Source organism: Benincasa hispida, chromosome 3, assembly GCF_027475165.1.
Source record: "Benincasa hispida cultivar pf3 chromosome 3, pf3_genome.v1.1, whole genome shotgun sequence".
Taxonomy (NCBI): domain Eukaryota; kingdom Viridiplantae; phylum Streptophyta; class Magnoliopsida; order Cucurbitales; family Cucurbitaceae; genus Benincasa; species Benincasa hispida.
In genome coordinates, this window is record NC_143480.1 from 31,462,936 (window position 1) to 31,480,417 (window position 17,482).

The following is a 17,482-nucleotide window of genomic DNA, read 5'->3' on the forward strand; positions in this document are numbered from 1 at the left end:
TTGTGGGATTTCTTTTTTTTCTTTTATTTTTTATACTTTAAATATCATACCCATAAACAAGTTTATTTTTCGAAGTCAGAAAACTACATCTAAAATCATATTCAAATATGCACCCTTGTTAAAATTTCTTCAATAAGCTATTTTCTAAATTCAGAAGCTCGTGAAGATGAGATTTAAGAAGATACGTGTGGACGTATAAAAATTAAATTACAAATTTAATCTATGAAATTTTAGTCTTGTACCATCCTGAAACTCAAAATGCTTTTCATGATTTTTAATTGTCTAAAAAGATCCATTCAACTTGAAAATTTTAAGAAGTTAATTGATATATCAAATACAGATGAATTTTATGTCAACTAAGATAAAATATAAACCTTTCAAATTGGTGTCTAATAGAATAAAAAATATCAAACCAATCAAAATTCATCTATTAGACATAAAGTTGAACGTTCAAACCCCTATTAAAACATTTTGAAGTATAGAGACCTCTTGAACACAACCACAAACTTCAAGGTTCAATAACCAAATTTGTAATTTAACCATATATAATAATCCATCGTTTTGGATAAAAAAAAAAAGAAGATAAAAACTTTAAACCCTAGGTCAAGAAGACTTGGTTCTTGAAAAGTGATAGCCATTCATTCAACAATAAAAGACGGAAGAATGCACAAACTAAAACCAACAAATTTCCATATATCTAATTTGCAGAAGGCTGAAGAAAGGTGTAACTAAGACTGCTAATGGGAGATACATTACACTACATTAGTAAGACATCACAAACATCATTCCGAAGGCTGCAACATTCTTTAACAAATTAGTACATCGGATGATTTTGAAAAAGAAAAAAAAAATACATAAGAATGTACTTCGACAACCTCGTCTTTTCAAGTCGTCTTCTGAACTCTGTCCACGTACGCCTGACAAGGAAATGAGAGACATTGAGGAAACATATTATACAAAACAGAGAGTAAAAGCTATTAGTCTCAACCAAATCAGAGAGGTAGAAGATAGATTATTCTAATTTGTAAAGATCAGCATCAGAACACTTGAGAAACTGAACCAAATACTTTACCAAGAATGAATACACAACAAAAGAGAAAGGACCATGAAAGCTATGGATATATATAGCTTTAATAGGAATCCTAAGAGAGCTCCCATAAAAGCTTGATATCTTTCATTTTACAGCAATTTGATTGCCATCTTCAAAGGTCTAGGTGTAACGGAGATGATGCAACTGGAAGACTACCATTGAGTCAATTACAACGATACTGGAGAGGTTATAAAAGGTATATCTACAAGCATTCGGGGTACACTAATATCTCTAACCCTAACAATTACCCGAATGGCGAAGTTGCTGCACAAAGTGTTCACATGTCAACTGAATAACTAAAATAATAAATAGGGGAGTCCATTTACTAATTACAAATAGGTAATTGACACACGTATTCGACCAACTCTTCTTCAATTTTCTAACTGTTATTATTTTCTTTAGTTTGTTTCAAGAACCAGCAGAAAACCTTTTGTTGATGAACTATATACCAAGGTTACCCTTTTCAAGCTTTTTTTCCCCCAGCAAACTGCACAAGTTCCATTTGTTCCAGACAACTTCTGCACGACCCTGTAATGGATTTTACACTGCACTTTAGATACAACATCAGCTGATTAAGGAGTATAAAATTCCAGTCAGTCTAAGTGCTTCAGTATATCTCCTATTTCACAGAGTAATGCTAGATCCTACTGTCCAGGTTCAGGTACGCTCAAACATCTCACTGAATCTCCTACTGATTTCCTAACCTCTGTTAGACCATTAGTTCACACTATGCAGTGCTAAGCTTCAATTTGGCCCAAGATTTTTTTTCACGGTAATTTCCAGAATAGATAATAGCCTCAAGCAGCATCGCCTGTCATGCAACAGATGAAGGGTTCCTATACCTATCAACAATAATGAATATTGCTTTGTGAACACATCGAGAATGATTTTTTTTTTTTGACAACCTGACAAAAATTACTCAATGCATTACCCAAGACTCTTTATTTTAATTTTTATCATTGATACTATCTCATCGGTACTCTTGGCTTTTCTCTCCTTTCCAGTCACTATATTTGTTCAATTGACAGAGGGAACGTTGGCTTGGGTGCTGTTTTGCATTGGTTTGATTGACAGAGGGAACATCGGCTTTTCTCTCTTTTCTCTCCTTGGACTGATGTTTTATTTGGTCTCCCCATATTTGTAGGCTTCTTGCATCGACAATCCATTTTACATCTTTCTGTTGAGGTATCGCTTTGTTTGGTTCATCTTGTACTTGGATTTTTACGGCAATCTTTAGATATTTCGTTCATCAATGAAATGGTTTTTTTATCCAAAAAAAAAATCACTAGTATTAATTTTATTGATAGGAAACTGAACAACCAAGAGGGTCAGCTACCCAACTAATCTTCATAATTAAATACTGTTACTTTATCTTGTTAAAGACAGATACTAGTTAATTCACAGTTACAGACAAATAAACAATCTAAGGACAACAGGGAAAGGGAACTCTTTCCTGAGGGAGGGATCAAACAAAGGCTCTTCAATCTGACAAATCGCGAAAAGGAACTAGGGTTTGCAACTTCTTGAAACTCTTGAGCAAAATGTCTTAACAAGGAGCCAAATCTTTGGATGAATGAAAGCCATCTTGGCTGCATCCGTTAATATTGTTTTGAGAATCAAGTACCTTGACCTCTAATAATTGCTTAGAATTAAAATATCCAGCCCTGAAAATAATGCCTCCCACCATTACAAAGCACTACCAAGCACTGTTTGTTGGAACTTTTTGGCATGCTTCACTGGGTTTCTCACTGCAATATTCAATAGGATATCGTCTATCTAGAAATAATATTCCTCCAATCCTTATCCAGGGGTGTCCATTACGAATATGAAAAGCTTGTCAAACTGTGGTAGAGGGAGCACAGTTGTCAAACTTAGCTTCTGTTTGATGTGATCTAGATTGATCTTAACTTAGCGTCTGCTTGATAATAGCAGAGCTTTGTTCTAAGTTCTAACATCTCACCCCGCTAGAGCTTCCCTTTCTTCAGGCATTGCACTTGTACTATAAAATACGAGTTCATAAAGCTCTGTACTTCTTTACCTGTTGAAAGGTTAGACTAGTTTTGTATTGCTCAAACTCTATTTTCATCAATCTTCAAAAAAATTAATGCAGTCAGATTGGGAATTGAAATGTGAAACATTTTTGTAACCTAATGTGGATCAGGAACCGTATGATTCATTTCATTTATATATTATAATTTCACATTTAATAATTGGCTTGTAGCAATCATATGGATGTAAAATAAATTTTAGAAACGTTAAAACATAATATGTACTTGTTCCCCAAATGGTGGACTAACACTCACTAAGAACTACCAAAAAGAAAGGCTTTTTTATAGCTTCATGGACTTGGTTCTGTCTATTGCTTTATATTGGTGCAAAACTAGGCACCCTTTTGAGAATTTTCGTCTTTCTTATTTAGTTTACGATTGGAAATCTCTTCTATAATCACCTATAGGTGCTTTGGGGTCTCCCTTGTTTCATTTATTCATTGAAATGATTCTTCTCTAAAAGGGGAAAAAAATCTAGAACCACCACCTACATTTAGGTTTTAGGTAATTCTTTCTCTTGCTCCCTTCCCTTCCTCATGCAGCTTCTTCACTATTCATTTTCTAATATTTACATAAATGAACCCATCTTTTTCTTTTTCTTTTTTTTTTTTTAAGGATAAAAGGCTATCCATTAAAGACTGATGCTCAGAATAAATGAACACATCTTAATCACTTGATCCTGATAAATTTATGATATCAAACTACTATGTCACATTATGTTTATAAATTACATATTGGATCCAAAAGTACTAGTTTTTTTATAAATTATTCCAAAGATTTGAACAACGATGAACCAAACAACTCAAGCCCACCCAAATATTCCAATGTCTGGATTGACTCCACCACCTATGAGAATCATTAGGTTGTAAAATTTTGCAGCCCAGGCAATTGACAGCATCCATACCAACCCATGAATACCCTTCACTAGTCCTAAAGAGCTTATGCATCCTTTTGCCACTACACCCGAGACAGACATGATCTTCATTTTACAATGAACAGCCAAATTTCATTTAAACAAAAGTAAAAAAGAGAGGGCCACACAAAACCCCAAGGGAGGCATTAAATGGACCACAAAACGAACACTACTTCTAACGACCCATCTAACACAATGAATGTTCTCCTATTTCTTTCCAGCCATATAAACCACAAAACAGTGAAGAAGCAAACTTGTCATAGCGCACACACAGCCTTTCCTCCAAAATGGAAGATCAATACAACTTTCTCCAGCATCCACACAAGGCTCAACCGCTAATAAGCTAAATATAAGGTCAAAAACTCAATCATGCCAAACTCTAAAAGCAAAAGGACTCTACTTTTCTCTAGCTTAAGTCGCAGCAATTTCAAAATCTGGATCAAGATTACAAGTAGAGCTTCTCCACGTAGTGTTTAAGGTGCTAATCCTTCCCATGGCTACTAGCCAAATAAAGAGATAGATCTTCTTGTGACATTAAAGACCCCTGATTGATTACCATTTGGTTTTTTATTTATGAAAATTAGGATTATAAACACTACTTCCAGTTATTGTTTTCAATGTTTTATTATGTACTTTTTAGGAGTGTTTTCTTTTTTTTGTTTTACTATGGTTTTTATTATGTCCCTTTAAAACTACTTTTCGGAATTTTACTAAAAGTTCAAATGATCAGTTTTATTTTTTATAAGAAACATCATGAACAATATAAAAAGAGTTCAAATGTTTAACCATAATAATAAAAAAAAAAGTTGTAAAAGAACAAGCACAATTTTCAAAAACTAAAACAAAAAACCAAATAATTTTCAAACGGGTTTAAAATCTTACAAAGAAGAAAAAAAACAAGTCTAAGAAGGGGCCAAAGGTAAAATAAAATGAAGGTATAATTACTAACAAGAAAAACTGTGATGACTTAAGAAATCACCAACAAAGGCCCCTACAAACTGTAAATAGAATGACCAGCTATAATAAGACAACCGGGAGACTAACTCAAAAGAATATCAAAAGAGGGTACCACTCACACAAATAAATAACCAATGAAAGGTTGGGGAGTCTTTGGAAAAGGTAATAGAGTAAATAAGCAAAACAATGCTGATAAAGAGCATGTATGAACCAACAAACTCTTTTATTACAAGAACATATGAGGTCTTTAGAAGGAAAACCAAAATATAAAAAAAAGTGATTAGTACTATTACAGTAAGATAGAATTGTTAGACACAGTAAACTACCGTGAATTGTTAGACACAGTAAACTACCGTGTTCCAAACAGCACCACAAATGATGATTAAGTTGAAAGCCCTTATGACGGGTGTGTGTGTGGGGTGGGGGAACACAGAAATAACACAGTGAACTGTGAAACATAAAACAAGAGTATGAATATCACCCATTCCAGTTATTTATTTGGAGATAAGATAACAGTTTAAAAAAATACAATATTCCTTTCAATGTGTATGTTGTTGTGGAAATTAAAAATAAATGATAATATAAAATAATAATAATAATCAACTCACAATTATCGTATCATCATTTAAACATCTAGAGAACTTCACTGAAGTGATGAAAAATATGATAAACCAAACAAAATAGTCAACTGTCAGTGATAGAGAAAACTCAATTAGGAAATTTGAAGTTACCTGAACAAGTTTAGTGAGCTTTGGTTTTGAAAATGAAAGATAGTGATCAATTTTCTCCTGCGTTTGAGGAATATGACCCCCCTGCAAGGTACCTGTCACTTTGTCCACCACTTTCTTGACTATGGTTTTATAAACATCTTTGCTGATATGACCTTCCTTCCATGTAGGTTTTAGAACTTCCTTGACAAACTCCACAAGTGCAAATTTAAAAGCACGAATTCCCTTAGCATCCTTACTTTTCTTCTTATCATGGACCCCATCATTCCCATTTGCATTTTCTGTAGCATCATTCTCTTGAGAATCCTCTGGGTCAGTCTTGTTCTCACTTTCCCCATCACCATTCTTCTCTTTGATAGCCTCACCATCAGCTGCTGGCTTCCCATGATTTATTGCATCACTCCCATGAAGAGTTTCTTTAGCAGAGATGCCAATCTTGTTACAAGAATCAGATGATAGAGGCAAATTTGGTATCTGTACTCCATCCTTCACTTCTGTAGTGCTTTTCTGTCCAGTGGAATTCAGCAAACAGTCTGAAGGTGTTTTAGTGACTTCAAGCTTCTTCAGCTCTAAGCTATTGCAGAGAGTAGGATCATGTTGCTTCGAGGATTCAATTATGGGACCTGACTTCATCGATACTCCCAAAGCACCCACGGATGCATCAGAATAAGGGAAGGAAGGTGTTTCTGACACACTATGTGTGTTAAGGGAGGTATACAATTGAGGCAATGGTTGCACATTTCCAAAATATTGTGCAAGAGAGACGGAAAGGTTAGTTAATTGGGTAATTTGTTCGCTGGTTACTATGTTTGGAGTGATAGTTGTTCCAGAGTTAATTCCCGGCATGCTTCCACCCTCCTCCTGCTGTTTAACTCTAAAATTTCCATCTGAAACTTTCGGATTCATTACGATTCCGCCTGGATGGTCAGTGTGATATGTCATTCTTTGTCCAAGGACAATATTACTAGAAGGATTGCCTTCAGCATGTGAAGCAATAGGTTTGTCGATTGTAATCTTATCATTGAATGCTGGTGAAATAGTAACATCTTTTGTTAGATTATGGTTTTGCCGAAAATGAGTATTATCAACTGTTATAGGCTCTATGGAAATGTCTTGCTTCTTAGCCAGAGCCTCTTGAACTATCGCATGGCTAAGAGTGGCCAAAGCCATGGAAGTTTTAGAGCCAGATTCCGGCATGATGTTGCAATCGCCTTTCACCACATGACTGGATGGTTGCACAGGGTAGTGCCAATCAGGAGACATCTCCATATCATCACTTGGCCACTTTCTGTGACCTCTAGGGTCAGAAGTGCCCATGGAACCACCAGCGTCTTCTGCCTTGCTCAGAATAGTATCCTTCTTGTTGCTCTGAACTGCCTTGATGCCAACAGTTTGATCCCACTGAGTTTTGCTCTCATTATTCAAACCATGAACCCATTTTTGTTCCGAAGGCCATGTATAACTTGGTTCTTGACTAGCAATTTGTTCGCTTTTGTCCTCCCTCAACTGAGTGAAATCGGAACCACCGGCCAATTCACTCGATTTTGTGCCATCCCACAACCGATCCCTACCATCTGAACTTTGAAACTGTTCCCATCTATCAGTACTTGATTTTCTCTCTGGACTTGGACGTGGCTGGCTATGATGAGAAAACTTGCAATTCTTTCCATTACGACAAGTTCCAGCAGCAAAAAATTTACAGATAACAAGACTGCTACTGCAAGGTTCACGCTCACCACGTGAGAAGTATGGTTCTTTACTCCTATCATTGTCCCTGTCTCTACTAATATCATTTGGAGAACCTCGTGACAGTTCATGAAATGCACTGTCATGAGGATACTTGCAAGAGGCACCCCTATGACACCTTCCCTTCACAAAATCGGTACATTGAGCAGTTGATCTTCCACCCCTGGGATGGTCCCTAAAATCATGGGGAGTTGATCTTAAAGGTCGCCCCCCCTTCTTGTTCCTATTTTCCCAGCTATCATCCAGATTTTGATTGTCCTGGTGAAGAAATTGACAACCATTACCTCGCCTGCATCTTCCAGAAGCAAAATCTCTGCACAATTGAGTTGAACCACGGGATCTGTTCCTGTTTCTATCATGAAACCCAGAGTCCCGCTTAAAACTATGAGGACTTCTACTTCTACTCCGGCTTCTACTCCAACTCCGGCTTCTACTCCTACCCCTGAAACACAATAAAAACAAGCAAGTTTAATAAACAAAAAATGTAATTGCAATAGATCATCCCATCCCTTGGAAAAGAATTAATAAATCCTACTAGAAATACATAGGTCCAGGTACTCTCGTTCATATGACATAACATGGATACCCAAACAAGCATGAAAATTGAGGATCAAACTTGAGAGATTTGTATAACTGACATTGTGTTCTAAGCAAAAAGTGCAACTTCAGCGACAAAATTTGAGATTGAATACTTTTGCGATTAGGAAGTTGATATAAGCTCTTGAAGCTACCAGTGTATCTAACCTCACTGACCTGCTCCGATCATTTCTATCAGACAGGTTAGAGCTGTGTCTTCTCCATCCATCTAGACCAGGAGACATTCTTGTGCCGTAGCTTTTATCATCACAATCCTGTTCAGCCGTGCCTTCCATATTTTTATTATAACCTTTATTATTGTAATCCTCCTTATGTGAAGCTCTGGCAGGTAAAGGTTCCTCCGACAGCAATCCCCAATCTTGCTTAGGTTTTGAAATGGTATTGGTGGTTCCCATACCAGACCACTTGGAACCATCATCACTTGCAAGTTCAGGAGAAATCCAACCAGGACGTGATTCTTTTCCAGGCCAACCATGTTGTTGCACACTGTCAGTTTCCAAGTGAGAATCTTCTCTCAAATCCCATTTTGACGTGCGTTTTCTGCCACTTCCACTCATAACTCTAAGGATTTTCTCCTAAATACAGTAAAATCTGAAGGCAGGATGAAAATAAGTTAATTTTAGTGGTAAGTCCTTCCCACTTTGTTGTCAAATCCAAGTTTTTCATATAGATTGAATTGGTTGAGATTCAGCAAAGAATAGATTAGACTACATTTCCCCGTTGAAATTACCTAAGCTCATTTAGCAGTATTCCGTTAGCTCTCATTACAAATTATCCGAGACATTAACACTGAACGAGATGGGAATCCCCCAACACAGAGAGAAGAAAAACCCAGTACGTACTCACACGGTCCAGTCAGAATATAAACAAAAACAACATTTTATTGCCCAAGCTTTTTGTTTATAAAATGAATTTTCTCACTTGTAATCAGTCATATAACTAGTATATCATAAAATAACCAAATTTCCTGCCAGTCTTTTAAAATGCCCAAGGCGCACAATGGCCTTCTGGAGCCTAGGCGCATAAAGGTGCGGACTTTTTTTTCGTGAAGCACACTATTATAAAAAATATAAAAATATATATATATATACTATATAAATGTTTATTTACACAACCAAAATATAGATGGATAGAAATGTGACTTAAAGAAGAATATACAAAAAAAAATAAAAGATAGATATTAGTCATTGTCATTCAACACCAAGTTAAGTGAAATGACATAAAAACAATCACAAATACAATTCTAAAATCCTAAATATTAAACTCATCTTCACTAAAGAAGAAGAAGTAGTTGATTCGGTGAAAAAGGAAGAAGAAGAGGAAGAGGAAACGGAAGAGGGAGAAGAAGAAGAAAAGACTTACAAACCGTGAAGGCAAGTCGTCCAATTTCAATAAGACGTTGATTTGTTGTTGTAGACATCGTAGGACTTGTACGTAGTATAATGATGCCAAATTAGGTTTAAAAAACTATAAATATAAATATTATATTAAAACGCAAATAAAGTTGCGTTATTTATAAAAAAAAAAAAAAAAAAACTGATAGACGCGAGGCGCGCCTCGGCGCTTCATGGAAGGTGCAAGAAGGCACACGCCTTCTATCATGCACCTCGTCTTTCCGAGGTGAGGCGCCACTGTTGCACCTTGTGCCTAGGCACGCGCCTGGCCACGCCTTTCAAAACACTCTTCCTGCCAGTAAATACTCCACCTCTAGCTACCAACCAAACTTCAAAAAATTACAGATGCACTTTGCTCAAAAGTGAGGGTATCAGAATCAAAAGAAGCTTGTATGAGCAACCAACTTCAAGGAAAAAGTATTTGCAGTACTTGTGATCATGTAAAAAGTCTAGCAAGGTATACTACCCCATCATGATGGGAAGAGAAATCTGGGAATATAAACCAATCTGGCGAAGCAATTAATCCAACAGCTCGTCATAAAACGTGGCATTTCATGTTAACTGAGATATAATCAACATCACAAACAAGGAAAACAGTCAAGCATGCACACGAAGAGCACAGCAAATCACAATCAATCCAAAAAACATATGCAATGTTGATGAAACTAGACCCTACAAGCTCTCCATATGCACTATTGTAATCATGCCATAATTATATTTCATTTAGACGGAAAAAATTAAAAAAATCAAAAATCAAATCAAATATGCAGTGTTCAAGTTTCACATAATTTTCAATTCCAAACAACTAATTCCTAGACATCACATTGACACTGCAAAATATCCAACTCCATGGAACCACAAACCTAGGCAGCCCAAGGACTTGAATTTCATAAGAACGTGGAAATTAGTTCACATTCAATTCGTAACCACTATCACTGGTTTACATTGACATTTGTTAAATGCCAAGGGAAACCTCTTTCCAAAAATTGTTCCATAGGGAAATAATGCTAAGGAAACTGCTTTCCAATAAACTAGAGAAATCTTCTTCACAGGTTACCAACCCCAAAATCCTACCTATTTTTTTATATAACAAGAGACTAACCTTAAAAGAGAAACAGACATGTTAAATCTTATGCCTTCTGTTCAGCGATCCATGTTGGATTGCTAGACCTCCGAAAGGATTCTCCTTGGAGTCCTTTTTTAGTATGTTGTGTAGCTCGAGTTCCCTCACCTCCCCAGTCCTTTCCTCACTATGAAAGGTGACTAGGTGAGTATCCCAAAAGGTCAAATTCCTAGTCTTGCAAATTCTTCACACGGAGTTAACACCATGGATTGAATTTAGAGACACTCTTCCTTTGCTGAGAGGACCCAATGGTGCATTTCAAACTTCTTGGTTTTCTTCAAAAGCTTCCATAAAGAAGTTGCATTAACTATACTAGTCGGATGTAGCATCCCCACCTGTTAGGAGGACAACTAATAAACATCGTCAAAAACCATTTCTCTTCTTCCATGAAAATAGCTTTACCCATTTTGATAATGAGGTTGGAGCAAGAAAAATCGATACTAAAGGGTCATTTTCTTGAGTGCATTTTCAAAAGCCAAAGGCCTCACAACTCTCAAGGGTCGTAAATTTGAATCTTCAGCCACCACATATATGTATCATGATATTCTAAAAAGCCATCATATGAAGGGACTACTTTTTTGGCATCATTTAAAATCTTTTGAAAAAGTGGACTAAACAATGATCATTACAAGAAGACTTTTACGTTTTTTTTTTATAGACCATAATTTGCATCTAAGGGACTAGAGTTGTTAAGGAAATGTTATAAGAAACATAAAATCCACATGATGTCTAATTGAGTAGAGTACAAAGATCCCCATGAAAGCAAACATTATTTCCATTCAATATTTTATAATAATAGCTATTATTATTTAGATGAAACAAACTTTTCATCAACAAAAGATGAGTACAAAATGAGGGGAAATGAAATATTCCCACACACCAAATGCTTACAAGAAGGATGTCCAATTGGTAACATTTTTTGGGGGGGATAAGAGAATTTCATCGATAGAATGAAAATCCGAAGATATCCAAGGGTATAAAAGGAACCAATCAAATGGTATGTAAAGATGTTGCCAATTAGCAATAAGGAAAGACGAACTATGGCTTCTAAAAGCCGGTATATCTTTACAATAAAAAAAGCATTAGAGATGGCGGCGTCAAAAATGTCCTTTGAAGTCTTGTACTTCTCTTGGAAGATTTGAGCATTTCTTTCATCCTATATCTTCCACAAAACCACTTATATAACGCATGTCCATATGTGTTCTTTAGTAGCATTGAGGGGTAGATCAAATTGTTCGAACCGGTAACACTTTGAGATAAGCTATAATTACAAAATGATTTAGAAGTGCAAGGCAAAGAAGAACCAAAAAGAGTGACAAGATCCTAAACCACCTCCCCACAAGAATCATGGCTATTAAAAATTCTTGAGTTTCTTTCAAACCAAAGGCACCAAGGAGGGCAAACACCCCACTAGACCAAAGAATCACGGGTTGCCCTTTAAAATGTGTGCCACCAATGAGTTGACATAGGGCCTTCTTTAAAGCTTTGCTAGCCCAAAAACCTTTGAAGACTTTGAGAAGATCTTCCCAAATTGTATAGCAGAAAGACATGAGAAGAATAGATGCATCAAGGGTTTTTCAGTACCCATACATAGAACACTCCAATTTGGGGAGAGAGCCATATTTTGAAGGACCCTTTGAATACCACATAACAAGTGTTCAATCTTTCAACATGGAAAATCCACAAGAAAATCTTCACATTTATTGGACAAGAGGCTTGCAAAAGTAGGTCAACAAGCTAGAAACCGAAGGCTTCTTAATGAGTGGTCAACTTAGGCAAAAAAACAAAAGCCCCCCAATTCTCAAGGGTCCATAGTTTACATTCTTGAATTTTCTTTGACACTCAGCCTGATGTTAAGACAACAAATGAAACAAAGAAGCTCACTCTTCCACCTCCAAATCATTAAGTTTCTTCCAAAATCCACCTTCCATTCCAATCATGAACTGACAACGACCACGAATGGATGAAGAGCTTTGAGGCTTTGGAAGAAGGAAAATTGTCCAACATACCCTAAGAGTGGGCCTCTTTATCCAATCATTTGCTTTCTATCCATATTCGAGCTTCTCCAGATATTTGGATATGGCCCCTTGATTCCTCTTTGATATTTTCTGTTAATCTCTGACGACTGATCTGGTGAGTGTCATGGATTCGATTTTATCTGATCTTTATTCAGTCATTTGAAAAGATAGTTATCCAAAAAGGATTAAAAATTTTCTTTAGGAGCTTAGTTGGAGTGCCATCAATACTGCAGACCGTTTACGACGTGCCATGCCTTATATAGCTATCTCTCCCTCCTAGTGTCATATGTGTTGTCAACCGGCTGAATCTCCGATTCATTTGTTTTTTCCACTATTCTTTTGCTGTTAATTTTTTGGCCATGGTTTTGCCTGCTTTTAGTTGGTCTTTCACTTGCCCCAAGTCCATTTAAGACGCATTGGTTTCCTTGTTGGTGGGTCATACTTTTGGTGGTACGAAGAAGTTGACTTGGTTGGCCCTCTTGCATGCTTTCTTTTGGAGTTTATGGGGCAAGCGGATAGACATCTTTTTCATGGTTCTCTTTATACTTTTAATCGTTTCATGGACTCCATTTTATCTATGGCTTTTTCCTGGTGTAAAACAAAGTACCCTTTTATACACTTTAGTTTATCTTTTTTAGTCAACAATTGGCACTCTCTAATGTAATCTTTCTCTGTATTTTGAGGTCCTCCCCTTATTTCATTCATAAATGAAATGTTTCTTTTACCGAAAAATGAAATCCTCCCTCCCCAAACTTTCGTCCACCTAATTTGTCATTTTGGTGCTTGAAGATTGAAAGATGGTAAGTTATGGAACATTAGTCACTACTAGTATAAGGGATCTCTCATGTAGACTTCCATAAGAAAGCCACTTAAAGGTCACAAAGTAAATGGGAGTTACAAATTGAGTAAATGACATTGCCTTTAAGGGTACATTTACAATACTCGAAGTGGCCAACATACATAAAAGTAGACCAGTTGAACTATTACTCTTGGCAACCCTTCAAACAAATCATATGTATTCTTCAATGACTAATGAATTATGAAGTCAACTTTTCAATCCATACATCTCTCCCTTCACCAAGTAATCATCCACAATTCCGAGCAAAATAAAGTTCACAAGCACTTTGTCCATGATTCATTCTCCTTGTGTTTGATGAACTATAGTTTTCTCATAAAATCCTTCGAAACAAGCTTGAATATAAAAATTGACTTAGTTCCATGAATTTTGTACTAATGCCCAATTGCTCTTGTAGTGGAATAGAAAGCCATTGCCATAAGTTATTATTGAACACCCTTGCTAATCTTTCCATCAACCGACCACGTGAAGATACTGCAGAAAATTATATGTTGACATTAGCACACTCTACGTGATACATTAACTAAAGAAGAGGACATCTATCAAGGAACCTAATAAGTTGGGGTCTAATCAATTAACTTCGGCAGGAAAAAGAACCTAAGACTTAAGCAAGGGGTAAATTAATAGATACACATCCAGTAACTAAATTATTTAAGATTCAGCCTAAAGCTTTAATAAGAAATATAAATGATAACAATAATTTACAACTTACAACAGAAAATCAGTCAAACTACAAATGTTTAAACTACCAAGACCTCCCATACAATATTTAAAGAAAAATATAAACAGAATACCACATTCTGTGGAGAATCTTCTTTTTTTTTTTTTTTTGGAGCTTAATATAGGCAAGAAAGAAAAACTAAAAAGGGGAGAGAAATGTGCAGACAAATAGGGACTACTCCACAAAACCCTACAACAGAATCACATGGAAAAACATGTGAAAGAGCATGTGAATAACTGACAGAACCAACTTTTGGCTTTCTTATCCACACCCACAGATACTATAAATTGAGCTCCCCACATTAGATTCCTATGTTAATCAGATGATTGGTTGCAGAAAATAAGAAGCATGCGCCCAATGTTTCTACAAGCAAACCTAGATTGCCAATATAAACTTGAGCCTTCCTGTTTCTTATAGATACTTTTGTTGTGTGTGTGTGTGTGTGGTGGTTGGGGGGAGGGGACTAGAACTTTTTTTTTCTTTTTACTAATGAATTGAAGTTCATTGGGTTAGTTTGTTAGGTTTTAAGTGTTTGTTTTTTGGTGTCTTATCCTCATTGCATCTCAATAGTATTGTCTTCTTTTGTTTTTCTCGGTCTATTTTCATTTTTAAATGAAAAGTTATGTTTCCTTAAAGAAAAACTAAACTTTCATTGAAAAAAAAATGAAAGAATATAAGAACATCCAAAAAAACAAGACCCAGTAGGGCTCCAACCAAGTAAAACAAGACCCAAAGAACAATAAATTTTAAAGAAAAAAATGCCCAACCAAAAGAAAATATAGAATCTAGTGAGAGAAGAAACATAGCTAGGGTCATTCTCAATCCCTCTAAAGGTCTTATTATTCCTCTCTCCCATCAAGCCCCAAACACAGCACAAAACCCCACTTGAACAAGAACCTTCTATTCTCCCAAGAAAGACAAATGGAGAAGGAACTCATCAATAATCTCCCTGTACCCGCTATGTCTGGCAAACGGAAAGTCAAATACGACAAACAAGAGACTTCAAAAAGTCCAAGCAAAATTGCTGCTCCAAAGAATATGCTCAAGATTCAAATAGAATAGGTTGATACCTACCTTGAAATTCCATCCACTTGTCCAAGAACTTTTCTTCCAATGACATCACTTAGAAAACATATTCCAACAACTATAAAATAAACAAGGCACGAGCATTCCACTCCATATATGCCAACATCAAGAAAAGGGAGTCCAATGTTGCACTAATAAACACCAACAATCTGCACACAACTCACCTTTTTCTATATATGAACATGCACCTACGAGATGTGCTTAGAAGAAATTCTCTTTCACTTACAATCATTTGAATAAATTCTTCCACAAGCTACCAACCAGAAATTCTCTTTCACTTACAAACATTTGAATAAATTCTTCCACAAGCTACCAACCAGGCACAAGGACTTTCACTTGTAAGAAAAGATTAAACGAGATGGAAAAGTCAAGTGTGCCCCTGCCATCTTTCTAAAGCAACAAACAAAAAACTTGCCTTCAACAATAACATGGGGGGGAAGTGTCCAATATTTTGAGACCCCCAATAGAATGTCATGGCCGCATCTATAGGGGTAGCCTGAGCTCCCTATCTCAAACTCCTCCAAAGGTTGATTGAATTTAAAAACCATACTAGAAGATATATGACTTCTAAGTTACAAAAATTGAACTGGAAGTGTAACGACGGTGTGAGAGCCACCAGGCAGTACACGTGTGGTTAGATTCCATGGGAAGGATCATAAATCCACTTAACCTTTTCTTTCTTAAGAAAGACCACTTTCAACAATGAAATAGAGAATAAAAGTTCTATCAACTCCATAATATAGCATTTGTCAACAAAAAGAACAAAGTATAGCATTCCTTTAGGACACCCGACGTTAATCTTCAACTCAGCAACTACTCAATCCATCAACTTAACTTCGCCTAAAATCCAGTCGAACTACAGCTCTATGTAAATGTAATCAAATCCCAAGGAAAGATCATTTCCTTTTCCCAAAAAGCTACCTCTCATTTGAAATACTTCACCAGAAGGCCAAAACAAAATCCCAATTTCAAATCACCGATTCCCAAAGATACCCATAAGCACAAACAATCTCGACCACAGAAGAAAAAAATACACTGAAAAAAAAAAACGCGTTATTCTTTGCCCTGATGATATGGGGAGTAATAGCCGGAAAGCCCCAAACTTTAAAGTCGAAGAACCTCGACCCACATACAGTCTCACACAAAACGAGTAAGAGATCAAGACCCAGATAGGAAAACATCTATACAAACAAAACTGTAGAAGATTAAAGGAAGAGGGAAACATAGAACTCACATGAAAGAAGAGAACTTCCGGCAGAAAGCGGCAGAGGTGTAACCCTAGAATATGATTGAAGGAGAATAACAGGCGCGAACTAAGCAAAATCAATCTTTAGAGAGGATATTTTGGGCATCTTGTTTGCAGAGTGAGTGGGAGGAAGAAGATGAAGAGTGAGGAAGTAGCAATGGGCGAAAAAGGGTTCAAAGACTTTTGGGGGGCGAGAACACAGTTTTTTCTTTTCGCGATTAATTATATAATAATTGTTTTTTCTTTTCTTTTCTTTCTTTTCTTCAATATTTTGATCTAATTCTCGAGAATTTCAATAGATTCTGTTTTTTTTTTTCCACAGCGAAGATAAGAATGTCCTTTTTTTGTTTTTTTGAAAATCAAATTTAATAAGAAGTGTGCTTCCCTTTTTCTTTCTTATATTATTACCACATTGATTCTTTTTCATTGTCTTTCCCCCCTTTTTGGAAGTTAGAACACAAACAATGGTAAAATTTAGAGAATTTATAATGGAACAAATAAAATAATTTTCAGGTTTGCAAATAGAGCAAATAACTTTTTAGTTTGGTAAATATGGTAGGTTCTCTTAACTTACAAATTTAATCCTATGAAAAAAAAATATTGGATTCTAAAAAAAAAAATATTGGATTCTAAAAAAAAATATTGGAATTTAGTATTTATAATTAGAATTTAATTTTTATGGTTGGATAAAAAAGCTTTCTAAAATATCTTTATGGTATAGATTTTTTGTGGGTGGTTATCAAATCATATAAACCATTTATGAGGATTTATCAAAATCAAAAAGACTAAATTTTACCCTTTATTTGGATACGAGAAAGTCTAAGAAATGGTTTGGTAAACCATGTGATTTGAAATCCGAAAATTTATTTTGTTTGGAATGAGAAACATTTGAAATTAATGTATTTGAAACTTTGTGTTTGGATGGTAATTGAAAAAAAAAAAGTTAATTTATTAACATG

At 35.8% G+C, this 17,482-nt stretch overlaps 1 protein-coding gene across 13 annotated transcripts; it reads right to left on the reverse strand.

Annotated features, from left to right (window-relative positions):
- Window positions 1-664: 664 nt before the first annotated feature.
- Window positions 665-16,770, reverse strand: LOC120073126 (Zinc finger C-x8-C-x5-C-x3-H type family protein). Of its 13 annotated transcripts, none has more exons than XM_039025756.2 (5): window positions 16,512-16,723; window positions 10,576-10,931; window positions 8,236-8,670; window positions 5,740-7,924; window positions 665-917 (listed from the first exon to the last, which is right to left on the reverse strand). In XM_039025756.2, exons 3-5 carry the CDS (start codon window positions 8,634-8,636, stop codon window positions 885-887), a joined length of 2,619 nt encoding a protein of 872 aa, XP_038881684.2. In that variant the 5' UTR covers window positions 8,637-8,670; window positions 10,576-10,931; window positions 16,512-16,723; the 3' UTR covers window positions 665-884. The 13 variants fall into 13 exon arrangements, with proteins under 13 accessions (XP_038881684.2, XP_090167879.1, XP_090167878.1 ...); XM_090311753.1 differs by lacking the exon at window positions 10,576-10,931 and adding an exon at window positions 13,679-13,944; XM_090311752.1 differs by lacking the exon at window positions 10,576-10,931 and adding an exon at window positions 13,575-13,944.
- Between the last annotated feature and the right edge of the window lie 712 nt (window positions 16,771-17,482).

Coding starts and splice junctions, on each gene's coding strand:
- LOC120073126 (XM_039025755.2), bottom strand. CDS start 8,636: ATGAGTGGAAGTGGCAGAAAACGCACGTCAAAATGGGATTTGAGAGAA. Junction 7,925..8,226: donor GATCGGAGCAGGTCAGTGAG/GTTAGATACACT, acceptor ATTGTGTTTCAG/GGGTAGGAGTAGAAGCCGGA. Junction 918..5,739: donor AGCTCACTAAACTTGTTCAG/GTAACTTCAAAT, acceptor TTTCCTTGTCAG/GCGTACGTGGACAGAGTTCA.